The sequence below is a fragment of the Corythoichthys intestinalis genome, chromosome 11 (assembly GCF_030265065.1).
Source record: "Corythoichthys intestinalis isolate RoL2023-P3 chromosome 11, ASM3026506v1, whole genome shotgun sequence".
NCBI classification, from domain to species: domain Eukaryota; kingdom Metazoa; phylum Chordata; class Actinopteri; order Syngnathiformes; family Syngnathidae; genus Corythoichthys; species Corythoichthys intestinalis.
Genome location: NC_080405.1, coordinates 26,573,900 through 26,597,048, shown reverse-complemented (window position 1 = coordinate 26,597,048; position 23,149 = coordinate 26,573,900). Strand labels below are relative to the sequence as shown.

At 38.4% G+C, this 23,149-nt stretch overlaps 1 protein-coding gene across 2 annotated transcripts in view; it reads right to left on the bottom strand.

Annotated features, from left to right (window-relative positions):
* The window catches only part of LOC130923994 (gamma-aminobutyric acid receptor subunit alpha-2), a 60,473-nt gene extending 37,577 nt beyond the window's left edge, over positions 1-22,896 (bottom strand). The window contains exons 1-3 of one of the 2 annotated variants that reach the window (XM_057850254.1): positions 22,562-22,896; positions 22,080-22,203; positions 17,846-17,961 (exon numbers count right to left, since the gene is read on the bottom strand). In XM_057850254.1, coding sequence (XP_057706237.1) covers positions 17,846-17,961; positions 22,080-22,153 — 190 coding nt within the window. In that variant the 5' untranslated portion in view covers positions 22,154-22,203; positions 22,562-22,896. The remainder of the gene's footprint in view (positions 1-17,845; positions 17,962-22,079; positions 22,204-22,561) is intronic. The other variant, XM_057850253.1, reaches the window with a different exon arrangement.
* Positions 22,897-23,149: the final 253 nt, after the last annotated feature.

Below are 23,149 nucleotides of genomic sequence, written 5' to 3'. Positions count from 1 at the left end.
GGCCTTCTGTGAACCTTCCCAAATGTCAATGTGATGCTAGTTCATTGTGGGAACCAGAACGTATTGTTGTGTAATGGATTAGTACACAAGTGTCAAACTTGCGGCGTAAGGCCCAGATCCAGCCCGCCACATATTTTTCTGTGGCCCACGAAAGTTAATCATCTGCATCAACTTAATGTTTCTTGCTAAAATCAATTTTTTAATAATATCTCTGTAGTCCTCAATGATGGACGACTGCAGGAATCAGATAGTTACTGCTGTTTTTTTAAATGAATAGACATTTTTTTGTCCCAGAATATTTGTCCCACCCCTATGTTAATTAACAATTCACCCCTTCAAACCCTCATTTTTTTCTGTTGGGCAAATAAATTAAAAAAACACTGATTTTTACTCAAATACCAGAACAAAGTGCAATTTCTTTGTCGGGGATATTTCAGGCTTTTATAGGTTTTTTTTAATGGTAATGTTGCATTGTTTTGGATGAGAAATGAGCACTTATTTTTGCCTTTATGAAGTTGCGTTTTGTCTCAGCCATTTTCAATTAGCCAAAAATATAAAAGAGGGCGTGCTAAACCTCATGTTTTTATTTTGATGGGTAAAAATCATCTCCCAAAATTGGCAATAGCAACTAAATTCAGAGTATTTATAAATTTAGAGATGCGAATACGTCATGTCCTTCAGCAGCATGCTCAGGTCTGAAGATGTTAAAATAATCATAATCAGAGGTGGGTAGAGTAGCCAAAAATTTTACTCAAGTTAGAGTAGTGTTACTTCAAAATAATATTACTCAAGGAAAAGTATAAGTAGTCATTCAAAAAATATACTCAAGTACAAATAAAAAAGTACTTGGTGAAAATAATACTCAAGTAATTAGTAACATTGTGAGTAACTGCTTACATTTTTTTTTCAAACAATGGAAGATTTTTTCCTAAGTACAAAGTTATTTATATGAACTGTTGTTATAATACTGTACAAAAACCCATTACACAACAAAATTAAGCCAAAAAAAAAAATAATTTTTTTTTTTTTTTTTTTTAAATCTTTGAATTCCAGCGAGACAAAAAAGAAAAAGAAAAAAAAAAGACAGACAGAAATTAAGCATTATTCGTCAAAATAGAATGAGTGCTCTCTAGTGGAGAAAATAGTTTCTAGTTTGAATAGTAAATAGTTCCTTCATAGTTCCTATTATGAAATTAAAAGGATCATATCTCCAGTTTTCCGTGGTCAATCGGTACCAAATAAAAACTGGGAGACATGTTAAAATAAGCGCTTTCGAGTCATGTTGAGGGCGGTGCTCTATATCAAATACTTTATTTTTTACGGTGCTTTAAAGACGTCACGTGAATGAACAAGCTGGCGTGATCATAGAACGGCAAGCTTGTGTCTGATTGGTATAATGGAGTCATGTGATTATTGTTACGAGGCCTCAGTGGTGAAATTGGTAGAGCTACTCTTGCAATCACTGGCAAAAAATAAATCTAATATATAGAATAAAGACGTCAAATGTAACGAATCTTGTGCAGCTGAAAGTAGTGGCGTAAGAGTCGCGCCTTTTCTTCATAAATCTACAAGTAAAAAGTATAGCTTAGTAAAACTAGTCTTAGAAGTCGATTTTTCTAAAAATGTTACTCAAGTAAATGTAACAGGGTATATGTAACGCGTTACTACCCACCTCTGATCAAAATAATAATAAATCAATAAATTTAAAAAATTGTTTTTCCCTTTTTGTGCTTTTCCTTTTAAAACATAAACAAATATGAAAAATTTAAATGAAGAGTACGCACAAATGAAGTTAAAAAAAATAATGAATCAAAAACCATAAAATTAAAGCTATTTTTAAAAATAACTGTTTTCCCCTTAAAAATCCAAACAAAAAATAAATAAAAAAAATAATTGAATATTTGCTGATCCAATTTCGAACAATGTCTCCAAAAGGTTAATCAACTCTCAAGATAATTGTTCATTTGATAATCGATTTCTTGTCTCAGAAGTAAACTATAACTATTATGTGGCCCGTGACAAAGATGAGTTGGACTCCCCTGGATTAAAGGATCATTCTAATTGGTTGAATAAAAATACTCCTTACAAATGCTACTTTGAAATAAACAGGCCGAATCTGAATTAAATTTCATTGACATTGTGACAGAGTGATTTATTCCTTTCACCAATGAGGCCAAACGTCTTGTATACGATGACAATTTAGTCAGAATAGCCAGGCTGCATTCCATATGCACATGCACATTCTTGACATAAATGTGTAGCGACGCTGTCGGTTACGCACTGAAAATATGGCGGAGCTCGTCGATGATGAGAGCACTTGTTGTGAAACGGCTGTTTTGTTTAAATGTAGTGACACTTGTACAATTTACATCAGATTGGAATTGATCACAACATGACCACAGTTCTTCAATTGGGACAACAAAAAAACCTTAAACATGGCTTTCGGTCAGATGCACGACAGTATTGTGAACTGCGATAACTGTTACTCTGCCATGTACACTCCAAACATCTAGAGCCATGCATAATTGCATCTAATTTTCATTTTCTTTGTTTAGGCAGATTACAATCCCTTGAGGGGTAATTCAATTTTCACTTCGCTTTATGTTTTTGTTCCTTCACACATCATATCAGATAAAGTGCAAACAATTGCTGAAGCTCTTGAACCATCCGATAGTGTGAATGAAAGTACAACTAAATGTTCAGCGATTTCAAACAGAAGCATAGTTCTTGATCGCACAAAGAATTTGCTTTGTTTCCCCCTTAACTAACAACTATCACCTTATCTGCTTGCACCTAGGCACGTTTTTGAAACCTATTTTTCAGGACGACTAATTACAAGAAGACAGAAGCAATTATTAACTGCTCAATGACATGAAGTCAGTTTTCATTCCTGGAAACATCATTTACTGTATTGTGGCGGTCGGAGGGGGGAGCCACTTAAAAAAACCTATTAAGCATGTCAATGCTGTCTTTTAAGTGTTTTTGGGCCTACCTCAGTGCACAACCGATATGTTACAATCTCATCACAAGTGATAACGTGCAGTGTTATAGCATGCTTGTTATCAATAACATCGGCAGAAAGCAGATGCTATTACACCTTAAGAAATTATTAAGAAGTTATTGACTCAGACCTGAACTTCGAAATCCATCTAAAGTTGATGAATTGTTACCACCTAAAAATTCATAGCCATAACTATCGTAATTTTTGGACTATGAGCCGAAACTTTTTTCCCCCATTTTGAATCCTGCGGCTTATATTCCGGCGCAGTTTATTTGTTGATTTATTTGGGTTAACAGGTAACAAGTCATAAGACTGTCATAAGACCGTCATAATTATGACACTATCATGGGCATTACTGAATGCTTATGACAGATGACATTCAGTGTCATCCAGCAAATTATGTCACTAACTCCATTTATGTCTCTCATGTCTAACGTACTGTACATCTCAGATCTTTTACATCACTTCAAAGTGAGATTTAAAAAATGACATTAGAAGACATCTGTTATAAGCATTCTTTAATACTCATGCCCGTGTCATGTCATCATTATGATTGTCTTATGAGTCTTGTGGCACCCCTGTCAAATAAGTATTACCAAATACCATAACTAGCAATTAATGAAACAACTGGAACAGTAACTGAAGAAATAATTCGCACAGAACATGAATTTTGATTGTTATATACATCTGTAGACAAGTTACCGAGGTATTTCCGCTTTACCCCCCATTTTTCTGCTCGCGGTTTCCGTTTTTCACGTTCTCGAACCAAAACAACAGTCTCAAAACAACACATCACTCATCAAAATCCCAGAAATTAGACAATTTGGAAATACCGCATCCATCTGCCATCATCACAACATGGGAGGACAACATGTTCATGAAGGCAGATGTGGAACCAAGCCAGTGCCACCATAAAGACCAGGTGTTTAAGTAGCCTTGTTGCCGCTGTGTTATGGAAGGTATGTTCTTCCTATCCCTGCATTTTCATGTGTCCAGTGCTCCAAAAATACTAAAGATAAAATCTTGCGCATGAAACGACTTGTTGTATTTGATATTGTTATTTCGATGATGATTGTAATTATGCCGTTTAATAATATTTACTACAACTACTGTACTGCTGTGGCTGCAACACATGCTATCTGCTGCTAGCCTGTTGCTAATCAGTGCGTGTAGGATGACACAATTATGTTCAATTTGACTACAATTCTGTGTTTTGCGTCACAGCTGAGACGTCATTTGCTTTGCTAAATCTAGTTATACAACGATATAGAAATGGAAAAAAAACACTCATCTACTACAAGTCATACATGGGCTTCGTACCCTAAATGCATAAATGTAAGTTTTTGTTCGTTTGTTTACGGGTGGAAAACGCTGTTAGGCAAGGGAAGACAACTTGATGTGCCTCTCAATAACACTTACTCTATGTCCTGGGTCCTCAATAAGCAGACCACAGCCCACGACAGGACCACGGCACACCTCTCTAGTCAAATATATTCCATGTTCCCACTTCTGTTGGCATCGCTATGACAACGATGCGCTGATTGGCTGAGAGAGCGTGCATGGATGCAAGGATGCGCTGATTGGCTGAGAGAGCCTGCATGCTACTAGCAATAGTGGACGGACCGCAGCAGTGTGAAACACGAGTCGCGCCTGACAGTTTGTGATCCCAGTAGAAGACCGAATCTTACAAAATGGCATGCTCAAAGTTGACCAAGAGAAGAAAAGTGGACAACGAAAACCGCCGTTTCAATAAGGAATGGACTGACAAATATGCGTCCATTTTACCAACTGCAAGTCCCAAACCTGTGCTTGATATGCTTCAAGAGAGTTGCTCTGATACAAAAGTGAAAATGTAAAAGGCCATTATGTTCAAGAGCACAGATCTTTTGAGGATAAATTTCCTCCTAAATCAAAATTGAAAAGGCAAGAAATTAACAGGTTGAAGCAGTCATACAGTGCCTTGCAAAAGTATTCGGCCCCCTTGAACCTTGCAACCTTTCGCCACATTTCAGGCTTCAAACATAAAGATATAAAATTTTCATTTTTTGTCAAGAATCAACAACAAGTGGGACACAATCGTGAAGTGGAACAAAATTTATTGGATAATTTAAACTTTTTTAACAAATAAAAAATTGAAAAGTGGTGCGTGCAATATTATTCGGCCCCCTTGCGTTAATACTTTGTAGCGCCACCTTTTGCTCCAACTACAGCTGCAAGTCGCTTGGGGTATGTTTCTATCAGTTTTGCACATCGAGAGACTGACATTCTTGCCCATTCTTCCTTGCAAAACAGCTCGAGCTCAGTGAGGTTGGATGGAGAGTGTTTGTGAACAGCAGTCTTCAGCTCTTTCCACAGATTCTCGATTGGATTCAGGTCTGGACTTTGACTTGGCCATTCTAACACCTGGATACGTTTATTTTTTAACCATTCCGTTGTACATTTGGCTTTATGTTTTGGGTCATTGTCCTGTTGGAAGATAAATCTCCGTCCCAGTCTCAGGTCTTGTGCAGATACCAACAGGTTTTCTTCCAGAATGTTCCTGTATTTGGATGCATCCATCTTCCCGTCAATTTTAACCATCTTCCCTGTCCCTGCTGAAGAAAAGCAGGCCCAAACCATGACGCTGCCACCACCATGTTTGACAGTGGGGATGGTGTGTTCAGGGTGATGAGCTGTGTTGCTTTTACGCCAAACATATCGTTTTGCATTGTGGCCAAAAAGTTCAATTTTGGTTTCATCTGACCAGAGCACCTTCTTCCACATGTTTGGTGTGTCTCCCAGGTGGCTTGTGGCAAACTTTAAACGAGACTTTTTATGGATATTTTTGAGAAATGGCTTTCTTCTTGCCACTCTTCCATAAAGGCCAGATTTGTGCAGTGTACGACTGATTGTTGTCCTATGGACAGACTCTCCCACCTCAGCTGTAGATCTCTGCAGTTCATCCAGAGTGATCATGGGCCTCTTGGCTGCATCTCTGATCAGTTTTCTCCTTGTTTGAGAAGAAAGTTTGGAAGGACGGCCGGGTCTTGGTAGATTTGCAGTGGTCTGATGCTCCTTCCATTTCAATATGATGGCTTGCACAGTGCTCCTTGAGATGTTTAAAGCTTGGGAAATCTTTTTGTATCCAAATCCGGCTTTAAACTTCTCCACAACAGTATCTCGGACCTGCCTGGTGTGTTCCTTGGTTTTCATAATGCTCTCTGCACTTTAAACAGAACCCTGAGACTATCACAGAGCAGGTGCATTTATACGGCGACTTGATTACACACAGGTGGATTCTATTTATCATCATCGGTCATTTAGGACAACATTGGATCATTCAGAGATCCTCACTGAACTTCTGGAGTGAGTTTGCTGCACTGAAAGTAAAGGGGCCGAATAATATTGCACGCCTCACTTTTCAGTTTTTTATTTGTTAAAAAAGTTTAAATTATCCAATAAATGTTGTTCCACTTCACGATTGTGTCCCACTTGTTGATTCTTGACAAAAAAAAAAAAAAAATTCATATCTTTATGTTTGAAGCCTGAAATGTGGCGAAAGGTTGCAAGATTCAAGGGGGCCGAATACTTTTGCAAGGCACTGTATCAAGAGTCAAGCAAGGTTATTGTTAAATCTATGACAAAACAAAAATTTGCAACGGAGTGCTCACTCAGAGTGTCGTGGGTGTTGGCCAAACATAAGAAGCTGTTCTCTGATGGAGAAATAATAAAAGAGTGTATGACTGAAGTGATGGCAGCAATGTTTAAGGGAAAAGAAAAGGAAGAAATGAAACAAAAATCTAAAAAAACTCACTCTCAGATTCATCAACCACAAAACGCACTGAAGTACGTACTGGTTGATGATGTGAGTAAACAGCTTTGTGACCCCCAAATGCCATTTCTCTCATTGAGCAGTGTTTTACAGTTAAAGTTACTGTCAATAATTATTATGTTTGCAACTTAATGACAGAGCTTGTCATTTATGTTCTTTACATGTGAACATGTACTGTACTACTATTTGCACGGGTTTTTTTGTCCAGTAGTGTTTTACAGTTACAAACTGTACTTTCAATAGTTTTTGTTTGCACCTCAATGACAGATCTAGTAAATTATTTAGTGTACATGTGTAAACATTGTACCTGCATGTTTTTTTTGTTTTTTGTATTTTTATTTTAAGTCAAGAAAATGTTTTGTTAATTTATTTTGATTTAATAAGAATGTGCATTGTATTTTTTTTGGTCAAAATAAAACCACCTTTACCACCTTCGACCTGCCTTGTACATGACCGACCTTAATAAGTGGACCCATGCTTGTATGAAAAAAAATTATTGTGGACCTTCAAGATTTTTATTTGAGGACCCCTGCTCTATGTTGATGGACTTTTATCGAGACTACGTGCATTCTACTTTGATGATGGAAGGCTCGACCTATGCTCCACCTTCGTTAATATTTTTCTAATAATTTTATAAATTGTGATTTATTCACCTGTTTTGCACATGCACCAATAGTTTTGAATAAAACAAGAAATTGAAACATGTCCAACAGTTTTATTGCGATCAATATCTGCAATAAAAAAGAATGACATGCTATTTGTGTTTATTTGTACATGTGTGATGAGCTCACATCATAACTATAACCAGATGAAAAATACCTTAAAAAATGTCCTTGTAACAATGTCCTTCTGCATTCGGCAACTGTTACATTATTTGTAATTTTGCCTCATTTTGGTCACTCAAGTGGCCGGCGTATCAATCTACACCTCATGTTAAAGGTGTTGTGTAGACTCGAACCCAAAGACAAATGATGAAAGAGTGCATTTGGATGATGGTTAAGTCCAAAGTGGTATGCTATTTACAGACAGTAAATACCTGTTTTTGCTTCTAAAGTCAGTCCCTCCGCCTGATGTGTTTATATTGTATTGGCTAGAGTGAAATGAAGAGCGGTGTGTGCCGTGAGAGACCCACACTTGACTGCCGAAACAAGAACATTTTATTCCCTCCCTTGAAACCTCCCATCTGCCTCAAGGGGGGAACGTGGGTTCTTCTTGAAAACCTCTGCCCTAGATTTCACACTTCTGCCTTTTTTATTCAACCACAGAGGGGTATTTTATTGTAGTTCAATAACTGAACAAGAACCCCCTCTTTCAATTTTGTATTACATAGAAATGAATATGTAAATTGTTTTCAAACAGAAGCACATGAAAACAAGACAAACAGCAGTCCGATTTGAAAATGAGTATAAGCGTAATGAATTTATTGATGATGCAAAGAAGCAATGATTGGTTTGATCCAAGTACAAAATGGCAGTAAACAGATGTGGCGATGCTCTGACATTATATTACATATGTTATGAACCAAACTCCAGTGAAGCGTTAACGTGCTTGTTCCCCACAGATGAGACGCATCTTATGGGACTAGAATGTGGAAATTCCATCTGATCACTGCGACATGGGTAAAAAGGGTTTTGGGCTTTTATTGTTTGGCTTTTGTTTATAATGTGGTCCAGATATTTTTCTTGTTCTAGTAATTTTACTTTCTATTAACTGTAGACAAGGCACTCATCCTTGATGCTTTGAAATAAAAGTGAGCTAATTTACTAGGTTTTGAGAAACCCGATTCAAGTTTACAGTCAAATTAAACATAATATAAAGAGAAGCTTTTTTCAAACATTCATTTGTAACCTGGCATAGCAAAATGAGTAGGAAGTTACGAAAAGAATCAGCGAAAGGTTTTAAAATTGCCTTTTGTTCTGTTACAAATAAATTAACATCCTGATGTTTTCAAAAAAATCACATATAGTAAAAGGTACAGTTTTCATCATTCATGAGTGTTTTGATATTGAGATACCGGTCTATGATTCAACTATTTTGGGGCACATCCAAATATATCAGCTTCTGATTGGTCCATTTCTCAGATGCACAACATTAGCCCCTTTCACATATACCTGAACACCGTTGAAATCCCGGGATTTAAACGGGTAGCCCCTTGTGTGTGAGAGCAATTTCCCGGGTCGACTGACACGGAGATTACGCAGACATTTAACGGGTCACGTCTTAGTATTATGTCCGGGACTTTCCCGGGACGAGTCGTGTTTAAACGTATGCATTTGATTCCTGGGTCAGAGCACAATGGCTGATGACGTAAATGTCATGGCGGGTCGATCGTCATTTCCTCTTTCTTTGCAATAAGACGAAAAGCGGTATACAAACATCACAATTATCAATATGGCAAACTGGAAATGGCAAAATTAAACTGATGACATCACGAAATTAAATTGCTACTGGATCTTGAGCCGAGGAAAAGAGTCCATCATCTATCTTTGGAAATGTGTGGTTATTTTGTTGCCGATGTTAGGGTCCGCAATTGCAGTAACAAGGTTGTACCTCAAAGCAAAAAACAATGGAGGGATCCGTTAAAGGGTTTATTGAATACAAACAAAAATACACGTGATCGCGAAAAAAGAGGAATAACACAATGGGTCCATGACTTTAGGTTAATGGGGATCAATGATACCTAAGCAGAGAGCCAATAAGACAACGAAACAAATCCACTCAAATGGATGGCTTGGTTCAGTGGTAGAGTAGTTGTACCCCAACCCAGAGGTAGTGGATTCGATTCTCTCCCCTGATGAACCCGTCTAAGTGAGTTGAGCAACGCATTGCTCAGCGCTTGTTCCCTATGCTAAAGGCAACACTTACAACATGACTCCGGCACCTCAGCCGGCATCACCCGCAGATATCACTTTCTCAGAGCAGGAAAACCCCGGAGATGACGCCAGTGAAAACATACGGCGGGCTTCGTTAATTTATTTGCAACGCTTGACCCGCGTTACATTGTTCCCTCGCGGACATATTTCTCCAACAACGTATTCCCTGACATTTATGAAATGGCACGCAAAGCCATCGAAGATGACTTCGCTAAAGCACATAGTTTCGCCGTGACCACTGATAGTTGGACGCCCCGTGCTACAGAGAGCTACTACCTAACTGTGACGGTCCACTATAATTCATACCTGTCAAGTTGTACGGTCTCGGCGTAATTTGTACAAGTGAGCACTGATTTTTAAATGTGTACACCATACGTTACGTTCAAATTCTGTACGTTTTTCGTGCATTACGTTTTTTTTTCCTCCGTTCATTAATAAGTTGGTTGAATGACGCGAGAAAAGTCAGAGGCACGGAGAGGGAAGAGTGTTTGTTGTGACGCTGTAGCAAATGAGATGCTAGGCTAGGTGGCTCCAATATTTCCTGTTATAAAATCGCGCCAGCAGCCCTCCCCACACAGAGAGCGCCAAGTGGGCAACACGGGACAAGTCTGTGAAAGTGTCCTACCCGCGTCATTCACGAGATATCTCTCCATGCGTGAAAGCAATTGTTCTGACAATTTTCAATACACTGGTTTAGGAATGTTTCAACGCGCACTCACCATGTGTCGATGTCAACCAGCAGGATCAGACAAAACGACGTGGCTGATGGTAATCCAAGGTGTCAAATTGTCAATGAGTATGGTCAAGCTAATCGTGGTCATTCAGTCCAAAGTCATGTCGTGTGGTCAAATAACTAAACAAAAATGCAAACTTCGCGTCTTCAAACTTTCAAACGAACAAAACAATATACTCGCAAGTCTGCAGTCATCTAGAACATAGACGTGCGTTTGCATGCGGTCACATGTGTTGCGTATGCGGTTGGTTGCGGTTGAAAACTATATCCGCCAGTGTTCCACACCTGTGCTGAGTAAGTAATTGATTTATACGCGCATAGTGGTGACGTCATCGCCCATTTTGGCGGCCCTGCCACATTACGTCACTCAACACAAAAACTGCTCCAACAGAAATGACGCAAGAACCTTAATTCTCAGACTATAAGAAACACCTAAATCCGCGACCCGCCAAATTTGACATGAATATGGCATTTGTTCAGAGATAAGCCGTACCGAACTGTAAACCGCATCTGTCCTCCCTGTATTATGGGATTTTTACACCAAAAGATATTAACAGTTAACACTTTATTTGACAGCAGCATTATAAGACTGTCTTAAGACCAAATTAACCACCATGAAGCTTTGAACCAATTGGCTGCAAAGTTTCATTGCTTCAAGAAGCTTAATTTGGCCATCACTGCTCCCTTAGGGGAGACAGTCAACCTCTGGTGGAACCTGCTGTCAACACTGTTGTCGTCCAACATGCCTCCTAGGATGCATTGCAGCGCTACAGATGTAAATAACAATCAAAATTCATGTTCTTATTTCTTCAGTTACTTTTCCAGTTGTTTCATAAATTGCTAGTTATGGTATTTGGTTACACTTTATTCGACAGTGGTGCCATAAGACCATAATGATTATTACATGACACTGCTATGAGCATTAGTGAATGCTTATGACAGATGTCATTTTTGTGTCATCCGGCAAATTATTATTATTATTATTATTATTACAAATTGATGTAAAGATCCGAGCTGGACATAAATGAAGTGACATTATTCATAATGTCATTAATACCCATCTGCTGTCAAAGAAAATGTTACCTATTAACCCAAGTAAATCAACAAATAAACCGCGCTGGACTATAAGCTGTAGGATTCAAAATGAGGGGAAAAAGTAGCGGTTTACAGTCTGAAAATTACAGTAAATCCCACGTCACCTTACACGGGAATTTACCGGGATATGTGTGTGAAAAGGGCTATTGTGTGATACTGAGTCTAGGATTGGACAAAACAATGTGTGACAGTTTTTCCGAAGACAGACTTTTCTACAGATTCTCAACTAAAAAAAAAAAAACAACAACAAATTAATTAAAAACATTTAATGGCTCTTTGGAAGAATAGTTTGATTGACAGCAGCGCCCTGAACTGGTATCCACATAATTCTGTGCTGGTTACTAAGCATGATTAAGGGGTTTGTAGAAATTTTGCAATTCAGTTTTCTTCTAATTTTGAAAACCCAAGATTCACCGACAGTCCAACTTCCAATTCAAGGCGTAATTTATCTTACTATAAACCTTGTAGGAAACTGAGGTTATTTTCTGTTTGAATATACCAAAACCTCAATTTTTAAATATGGGTCTCTGTGACTCCTTTTGCTGTACTGGTTCACATTTAGCTTTGCTACATAAAACTAAATATAAATTTCTATACATGTATTCCCTCCACTTTCAAACAATAAATAAGCGAACCGTACTGAAGAGCAGCAGCGTATGTCCAATACTGCTAGGCCAAAGAAAGGCTGTTCTCCATATGGCTGCTTTTGAGCTGATGGCCCCAGGAATTTAAATTTCAAATGGCACCAAGTCCTGAGGGAGGAACTCAGCTTCAGGGTGAGGGGTAGGCTGGATATAAGATGCCAACCATAGAAGAGGAATGGGAGAGGCAGTTTCTCTTCAATTATCCAAATTTGCAACCTTTTGCTTCCCCTGCAACATGGTTAATGAAAAATAGCAACGATGGGGTGCAGCACTTTATGTCTCCACCACAAGGGAAATATTTTCATGTGATAAACATTTCACTCTTTTTGTTGAAAACATGACTGAAGCAATCGTTCAATTTGAAATGCACTATCTTACCTCTAAAAAAAACAAGGAAACAGATTTTATTAAACACATCTTTCATTTGTATGTTCATGTCAGAGTCTTACTTTATCCAAAATAATGTATGAAATAATCAAAATGTTTGTGTACACGAGCTGGGTAAAATAATAATGCCAAAGGTTATCTATGCCAGTGCACTCAATTATATTCTGTTACGCCCCCCTTAGGAATAAGTAAACATTTTGCGCCCGCCCAAATCTGCCGCCACTGTAAATAGAATCGTTTGTCTTAAAAAAAATATTATGAGTACACTTCGCATAACATTGTGTCCTTGTTAACATTAAAGGAAAAAAGTAATATAGATCAACTTACAGTGAAGTATAACTTTATTAACATTGTTTTTGTTTGTAACAAAAAGGACAAAGCACATCAATTTGCCCGAATTTTAAAAAGTCACAAAAAAAAAAATAATTCCAAAATTGTGAACATACACTCGATTTTTTGACCATTTGATACTCAAAGAACGAAAAAATAAAATCAATAAATATTAATGAATTCAATTTGATTATCAACATTAACTCAGAGTGCAATATGCCAAACTATTTGACTGAAAAATCAAAAATTAAATAAAACAAAAACGACAATACCATTGGAAAAGGGGACAGTTTATTTTTGCAGCACTTGTATCTTCCAGCATGACCGAGACAGTGCTCCCTGGTTTACTGATGTAACATCGCAAAGTGGGACTATAGACCCTACTCACCAACGTCACAGAATGACGTGTCGCTGTATCCGGCCGCCATATTGTCCGTCTCTGTTTAGCCCTATTCTCAATGGTTTCAATTAGTCGTTCAGTTTATAGAGCAATTCATGGAAGCCCTGGTGCTTTCAGACGCTGTAAACTCATTGGATGCGTTGCATAAAAGGCGTTATGTGGAAAAGCTTCAGTCTATCCATTCGCCAGATCCATATTTGATGCCTAAATCAATATTTTTCGACCCGCTGTCTTCGCCCTCTCTGCCTGACATCTGCTACCCTGATATCTACAACTATCTTGTCCACACAAAATCAGCCTATTCTCACGAAAGTTTGAAAAACTTTAAGAGCAGCACTCTAAGCAACATTACCCTGTGTGATTCTAAAATGGCGACAATCAAAAAAAAAAAAAAAAAAAAAAGTTGACTGCGATGGCCGACGCTTCAAGGATAGGTGGATATTGGACTATTTCTTCAATAAAACACACAACAACTGTGTCTGCCTCATTTGCAAAGAGACAGTCGCTGTTTTTAAAGAGTTCGATGTGAAGCAATATTACTAAACAAGACACGCTGACATGTACGACAACATTACAGGGAAGATACGCAGCGAGAAATCATAGCAACTTGAAGCTAGCTTAATTTCACAGCAGCAGTATTTCGCGAGAGCCCAAGTGTCGAAAGAGAAAGCCACAAAGACGAGACTGTTGAAATTATGAATTAAAAAAAATAATAAAGCAAATGTGACACACAGAAGGGCTTGCTAAAATTTGTTTAAATATATTGTTCTATGTAAATCAGCCAAGGTAGCCCCCCGCATTTTTACCACACCAAATCTGGCCCCCTTAGCAAAAGGTTTGGACACACCTATTTAACTGATGATCCGTAGACGAGGCCAGCTTCTTTCACTTGGTACCAGCTAAATATTATTCAAAATGTAATGATGGTGGAAGAAATAAGCATCTTGAATTTGAAACTGTATGTTGTCGGCGATTAGCCTTGCAATGATCTTAATTGTGGTTGTTGCTTACTAGATATAAAATGACTACTACATATTCCGTGGTAATTGTTTGGAGCCCAGTTTTCTCGTCGAATTGCAGCAGTCCATCTCGCCCTCCTCTCCGGGTCTCTCGGAATACGGTATAACTTCAAGTCTCTCGGTCAATCTTCTCTGTTATTGCCACCAACCGCCACACACGCCTTCACCATTTTGATTATTAATGTTAACGAGCAGATAAACACGCCATAATAGGAGGAATTTACGTAGCGGTAATGTATCAACACGACGATATTATGGCGCGGAGGCGTGGTTGTCACGTCATGTGAGTAGGGTCTATTGTTAGCAAGATTCGGCATTATTTCGCTGAAAAAACACACCGATCTTTACTTGTCTCATACTGAATTAAACGTGAAGCCAAACGCTTCATGCGCTTCATCAAATTTCCTCGTCTTAGTGCTCGGGAGACATCTCCGACATTCCTGTCAAATATTTTTTTCATGGTGTCATGACATACTGTATTTTTCGGACTATACGTCGCACCTGAGTATAAGTCGCACCAGCCAAAAAATGCGCAATGAAAAGGAAAAAAAAAAACATATAAGTCGCACCCGGCAGTATAAATCGCATTTTGGGGGGAAATGTATTTGATAGAATCCAGCACCAAGAACAGACATGTCATCTTGAAAGGCAATTTAAAATAAAATAGAGAACAACAGTCTAAAAAGGTGTACGGTATGCTAACATTACATGACGCTAGAAGTTAGATCGGGCCTAAAAAATCCAGCCTAACCCGACCGGCCGGGTATTAAAGCCTGACGCAGCCTGAGCCCGATCAATTAACTTGATTTGCTTGCCCGAGCCCGAAAAAAAACCCCGAAATTTTCTGTTTTATTTATGAGGACTCAGGAGAAGGAAGAAATGCGGGGATGCGATGCGTGGTTGCGTTTTGTGTGATCACATTTGTGACGATGCTGGTGTATAAGTATATGCATAATGATAACAAATTAAAGCCTGTCTTTTGTAACGAATTCTCCCAGTTAAACAAGACTGTAGATGGATATTCAATAAACATCTTTTATATTTGCGTGTCTGTTCTTACAGGCGGATAGTGGATTTGACATTTATTTTAATGTCCTCGAGTTGAGAGAAAAAAAAAAAACTTCTCAATGTTTGAATAGTCTACATATTTTTGTGATCAATTATCAATGCATTTACACAACGAAACAACGCTGGAAAAGTTTGTTCAATATATTTCTAGTATGAGACCCAAGCGCCACATTCGTTTACATTCAGCGAAGTTGACACAGGTTTCCGTATAGCATTTTCAACAATCAATTTGAATCCTTTCCATACCCCACTCCTACCGCAGTTTTTTGCTTTTCAATTCCCCTGTCTTTAGTTTGATTTTCATTCCTATAGCTGCTCCATATCGAAAAGAAAATACCAGGATGCTCGCGGAGGGGAAGATTGAAAAGAGAGTGGGGCCACTGCGTTCAGGTGCGCAGGCATGCACAGCGCCTTCTCTGTTTTATCCAAATTATTTATTTTATTTAACATCCATACATCGTTTTAGTATAAATATATGAATATGTATTTATTTACAAAAAAGTCAGCGAGAGAGAAGTCGGCCCGGCCCGACCCGACTGTAAATAATCACACATAAGTCGCTCCAGAGTACAAGACTCCCCCTCTGCCAAACTATGAAAAAAACAGACTTGTAGGCTGAAAAATACGGTAACTCTCCTGGTCTTGTTTGGTGCAAAAATACTGCGCACACTATGAAAATGAGAGCGGCACTGCCACCCACTGAGTGGATGTGCAATTACATTTTATTCCAGTATGGCAATAAAGTATGTTCCCCAAGGTCACATGCGCCCCCCACGGCATCGCTTTTACCCACCTTTTAAGAAAGACTGATCTACAGTGAGAAAAAATAAGTATTTGAACACCCTGTGATTTTGCAAGTTCTCCCACTTAGAAATGAAGGGCGGGTTTGAGATTTCCATGGTAGGTGCTTGTGTTGAGACTTAAAAAAAAAAAAAATCCAGAAATCACAGTGTATGATTTTTTTAACAATTTATTTGTATTATATGGCTTCAAAAAAGTATTTGAACACCTGAGAAAGCCAATGTTAATATTTATACGGTAGCCTTTGATTACAATTACAGAGGTCAAACTTTTCCTGTTACTGTTCACCAGGTTTGCACAGACTGCAGCAGGGATTTTGCACCACTGCCCCACACAGATCTTCTCTAGATCAATTAGGGTTTCTGAGCAGTCACTGAGAAACACTGATTTTTAGCTTCCTCCAAGGATTTTCAATTGGGTTTAAGTCTGGAGATGTGCTAGCCCCCTCCAGAACTTTTATATGCCTTTTACGAAGCCACTCCTTGGTTATTCAGGCTGTTTGCATTGGGCCATTGTAATGCTGGAAGACCCAATCACGACCCATTTTCAATGCTCTAACTGAGGAAGGAGGTTATTCCTCAAAATGTCACAATACATGGCCCTGGTCATCCTCTCCTTCATACAGTGCAGTCGTCTAGTCCCATGTGCAAAAAACACCCCCAAAGCATGATGCTACTACCCCCATGCTTCACAGTAGGGTTGGTGTTCTTGAAATGGTGCTCATCATTCCTCTTCCTATAAACACTATGAGTGGAATTAAGACCAAAAAGTTCAGTTTTGAGCTCATATGACCACAAGACTATCTCCCATAACTCCTCTGGATTATCCAGATGGTCATTGGCAAACTAATAAGAGGCGTGGACATATGCTGGTTTAAGCAGGGGAACTCGCGTGCCATGCATGATTTTAAATCATGACGTCTTAGTGTATTATCAACAGTAACCTTGGAAGTGCTGGTCCCAGCTCCTTTCAGGTCATTGACCAGCTCCTCCTCTGCAGTTATTGGCTGATTCCTCACCATTCATATGGTCATTGAAACCCTACGAGGTAAATCTTGCATGCAGCCACAGTCAGAGGGAGATTAAAAGTCATGTTTAGCTTCTTCCATTTTCTAATAATGTTCTTCTTATATCACCAAGCTGTTTGGCAATTGCCCCATAACATTTTCCAATCTTGTAGAGGTCTACAATTCTGTCTCTGGTGTCTTTGGACAGCTCTTTGGTCTTGACTAAGTTAGTAATTGGAGTCCCTCTGATTGTATGGGGTGGACGGGTGTTTATATGCAGCTAACTGCCTCAAACAGGTCAAAAAGTCAGACTCAAAAATTCCACCTCCACTCCAATTATTTGTTGGACTTTTTAAAGGTGATTAACAGGTCTTTGAGGCTCACAATTCTACCTAATAGACAGGTGTTTTGCAGCAGTACAATAAAAATAAACTGTTAAAAAATAATACACTGTGATTCCTGGATTTTTTAAAGATTATCTCTCACAGTGGACAAGCACCTGCCATGAAAATTTCAAACCCGTCCATCATTTCAAAATGGGAGAACTTGCAAAATCGCAGGGTGTTCAAATCCTTATTTTCTTCACTGTATGTTCAAATTAACCATTAACCATTTTAAACACATTCTTTCACAACAAACTGGCATTCCGAAAATTAACATCGAATATGTTAACTTACCTCCGAGACCAGGACGGAGACGGTTATCATAGCCATCTAGCAGATTGTCTAGGATGCGTGTGAACAGAGTGATGTTGGTTTTGAAGGCATCAGATGCGGCGTCTCCACTGACAAATCTGCTCAAAACACACATCACAACATGATGACAAGCTAGAAGACCCTTCAAAAATTTTCAAAATAATAACGGCTCTCTTAGAATGAATATAACATTCCTGAGAATAATGTCGACATTGTGTCCATGATGAACAGTTCATTTCCAACAAGTCAATACCCCAACCCATCTGGTTTATTAGCACCATGCCTCCGGGTTATGGCCAGATTGAGGGCGCAGAAGGCATAAACTGGCTCCTTCGTGCGCGATACGTGCGTCCGCGAATTATTGCGAGGGATGTCCACGCACACAGCTAGCATCTCCTCTAGGTGTCTCTAGCACTGGATAATATAGCAATATAAATCTCTAAAAGAATGGTAAATTACAAATCATCATAAATTCATTTTATTGTCAACATTTAATTTCTAAAATCAATGATGCATAATAGGCACTAGAGGTCACTATAGCAGCAGAACAGGGGTCATAAATCATCACACAACACAAACACATGGTGCATAAATATATCTAACATTTTATAATTAACAGTAATATGCTGAACATACATAGCCACTGTTACATTGGGAAAGAAGTAGCCACGAGCAAAGACAATAAAAATGTTAAACATTAATAACATTTCAGAAAAGCCCATAGCAAGGCATTCTGGAAATTCCAGTGTCAACTCCCTCTTATGCTACAAACTTATCTAGTCATTTTGCAATATTCATGCACTTCATTTTTCTAAGTGGCAAAACAGAATAAAAAAACTATTCTCGTATAATAACGAATAGGGGTGTAATGGTACACAAAAATCTCGGTTCGGTACGTACCTCGGTTTTGAGGTCACTGATCGGTTCATTTTCGTACATCGTACAGTAAGAAAACAAAATGCAAAATACTAATGTGCTAGTTGTTTATTACACACCTTTGTGCTTTCAACAACAGGAACATTAGCCTATACAAAGCTAGAATTCTGCTCAAAAAGTAGCGGGTATTTAAAGATAATAATCCAACAACAATTTGCCTTTCAGACCCCGCGTATTAGTTACCTTTGTTTCTGAAAGATAGAAGAAAAAAGAAGTCCTGTGCTAAAGAGAAAAGCAATCCCAATGACAAAGATTTTAATGTATTTTACAAATGAAATGCCTCAATGAATTTTTTTCTTATGAACGGTTTTCAAAAGCTTTATTGGTGGATTTTCTCAAGTTAAAGCGCCACACAGAAATTAATCAATTTAATTGTGTAAGCAGGATCTGTGTATTATTCTTATTATTTAATAACAGGTGTTTTAGCTCATTTCAATTTATTTTATTTAAATGGGATATTATTTTATTATATGTTTATATTTTACAAATATGATGTATTATTCATTTATATTGTATATTTTATGTTGTATAACTTTAGTTCTTATGTGAATATTAGTTCCTACTTGTTTTGTTGTGGTAGGAGTGTTTTGTATTGAACACGGGGCTGTGTTGGTTATTATTATAGCCGAGAAGACAGCAGTAAATCAACAAAGACAAGTCAACTGTGCCCCGATCTACCACTCAAGAGATCTGATGGACTCAAAAAGTGGGTTACGATTGCATATTAGTTTGGAAATCGACCTGATCCACCGTATTTTTACACGAGTGACTTCTGGTCTGCCCGATCCTAGCTACCGGTAGTAGTATTGACGCTGAAGGCTCGCGTCTCGCTTCAAATAATAAACTCTGCCGTTCTTTTCGCGTGCGTCGTGTTGAGCCGCTTCTGGGACGTGTCTAACACGCGGCCGCAGTGCGACTGGTGTGCATTGGCTGATTGACTTTAACGCCCGCGTTTCACTGCGTTGTCGCGGCGGCCAAGTTGTCGCTCCATTGATGTTTCTGGGTTATACTGTCCTATCGTGTTGGTCCTCATTATAGTAGAGAACACGGAGTAAATTTAATCTACACAAAGAAACTAACCCGATTGACTCACAGCCTCGAAAAGTAAGGGTTACATTATGTCAGAAACTCGTTCGGGACGCCTTCGTTCCGAACCGAGCACCACGTACCGAAACGGTTCAATACAAATACATGTACCGTTACACCCTTAATAACAAATGTTACCACAATAGTTACATGTTCTCATTAAATTTGGTGACATTGTCTTTTTGGTAGTTAGAAATACATGTCAACATGCCGCCTCCTCCTCCCCCTTCGAAGAGGAAGGATATTAAGTTTTTATCAGACAGAAGCAGCAACAGCAGCAGCAACCAGTGTAGGTAATGTTAAAATACATCAGTGTTGTGGAGGTGGGGGAAACGCCGCTAATTTTGCTACTGGAAGTCTGACCTTCATCAGACTTAGCATAATATTAAACTGTGTGAACTTGCTAACCAGCCAAACTCAAGTAGGAAGCTGCTTAGAGAGAAGTGTCCCCCTGTATGTGTTTTCTACTGTTAACATTAATTAAACTGTGAGAAATGTAGTGAACTCTGCTGGAAACTATACAACCCGCAAAAAGTGAGCAAGAAGCTAATTTGACAGAGAGAGGTCCCATTCTGTGTTTCACGGGTAAGTGTTGACAGTCAAAAAAAAAAAAAACCACATGGTGCTGATTTTTTTCTTGTAAACTGAGAGCATGCTGTGACGTTACACTTTTGAAACCAAATACTTATTACAACATTTATTCATTAATTAAAATATATAGTTTTTTATTTTCAACATTATTTATTTAAAAATATTTTTATTTGCAGCTATATGCAGACATTTTTTCAGATAATCATAATCAAGGTAAAAAGTTTTTTAAAAAGGTTTTTTCCATAATTGTTCAATCCACTGATGCACTTCATAGATGAAAATAAGGAAGAAGAAGATGAAAGACAACCAATTGAAGCAATGTATTACTCTTGTGGTGAAGGACAATTTGGCTAACATGTAGTTCCATGTATAGGTTAAGTAGTACCCCACCCCAAAATTTTTTATTTTTTTTTCTTAAAAAACACACCAATACAAAACCACTGTAAATTTCCTTTATATGAAGCAAGGAGGTTTTCCTCAATTTTGAAAAATGACTTTCTCCCATTAAAACAACAATTTTAACTTTTTTCATTTTACATAGGAAACACAACAGCATATTCGTGAGAAATGTAGCCCTGACCCCCGTTCACCTAATCTGTTTAGTCTTATTAATGTCTCGTCCCAGCAAAAAGTGGACATGCAGGTTATGCTGTGAAAGCGTCCCTACCAAAGTTGAGACCAAACCCACGCCCTTGGTTAGGTCACCAAAAAACAAACAAAAAAAAAAACAAAAAAAACAATCCATCAATTATATTCCAATAGAAAAATGCACACAGGCTACAATTATTTTAACCCCTTCAGACCTGAGCATGCTGCTGAAGGACATGACGCGTCCGTATCTCTAAATCAATCAATACACTGAATTCAGTCATTATTGCCACTTCTGGGAGATGAGTGGACGAAACTTAACCATCGAAATCAAATCATGAGGTTTAGCATGCCCTCTTTGCTATTTCTGGTTCGCAACTTCAAATATGTAAACGTAAGTGCTCATTTCTCATCAAAAACAATGTAACATTAAAATAAAAAATAAACAATAAAAGCATGAAATATCCCCGACAAAAAAATGGCACTTTGTTGTGGTATTTGAAGAGAGTAAAAATCTGACTTTTTGTTTGCCCTGTGGAAAAAATGCTGGTCTGAAGGGATTAATTCGTGCATTTATTTATTTATTTATTTATTTATTTTTGAATTTATTACAATTTTTGTTTTGATGTATATTCTATACTTTGTTTTATATAGTTTTTTTTGGGTTTGTGATTTTTAAAAATTCTCTGCTGATAACTATTTCAATTTTTGTTGTTTTCCCCTCAAAATCGGTCTTTAAATTAATTAATTCATTTTATTGAAGGGCATTTTTTTCTATAACTACCCATTGAAAAATACGTCCGAGCAGCGCTCATACTACAACTGGATTGAAAACTAGGGCTGCAAAATATTGGCCCGTGGTTCCGCAAGTTTGAGCTCCGTTTCCAATGTGAATGTAATTTTTTTTTTTTTTTTTTTTAAATAAATGAAAAAAACAATTATCGTGGTAGAACCCCTGAACTCCATATCGTCCAGCACTAGGAGTATCTCTTTCACAAAGTCATCAATAGCTCACCTGGTTCTCCACAAAGCCACAAGCGCCAGGCAGGAGAGCAGCCGAGACGCGCTCTTGCTCTTGCCGCTCCACATTGCTGCTTCAACACCGACAAGCAGGACGCCCACTGCAACGCCAAGCAGACCTGCCGTGAATTCCAACATTACATACGTACATGTCAATGCATCGAAGGAAAAAAATGAAATGCAAAATAAGGAACGGAGGGGAGGAGGAGATGCAATTGGGGGTTAATTAGTATTCAGTGACACGTTCCACGCACCCACTCACTGCTATTATATATATAATTAAAAATACATATATATACTGTATTGTCAGACCACCATTTTCCGCCTAATTAAGCCACACATTTCAACATATTTTCAAAACATGCTAAGATAAAGTGTAAAGGAGATGTAGTACAGGCGATGAATGAAGCTTCACCGCTTCTCCCACGCGTTTGCCGTGACAATGGACGTGCTTCTTTTGTGTCAAAGCGCACTCACCTCAAGTGCACAAAGTCCCCACGGCAGCCGCACTCTTCGACGGTGAAAAAGGAAAAAAGTTAAAGCCAATTCACAGCTCTCTCCCAATGTGATGAATGGATGGAAGTGTGTCATGAGAACAAACGAGTCTCGCTCCCAGTCAGCTGGAATGCACTGGCTTCCATAGTGGCTCAGACGAGGCAATATGACAGCTGAGACGCAAGTGAAATGAGGAAATTAAATTCAAATCAAAAAAATTAAAATAAGCAATGAGAGGCTGCTGCTTTCAAAAGGTCTTGTGCATCTTCATCTTGTGCCCTCGATCTGAATCGTGATAAGCAAGAAGCACATTGAGACTCCCCCCACCTCCCCCCAGTACAAAAAAACTACAAAGGATGAGGACGACACACACTGGGTCCTAGAGGTAGTTTCTACTTCTCCAGCTCCTTGAGCCTTTCTGGGAATGCCTCATTAGCTACCATTGACAGCGGTGGACGTCCAATCCATTTAAACTGGGAGGGGCTGATAGTCTAGGATGTCAAAAGTATCCCTATTGAAATGTTGTATCCGGATACGATATTTGATTGCAAAAGTATTGCTACTCAGCTA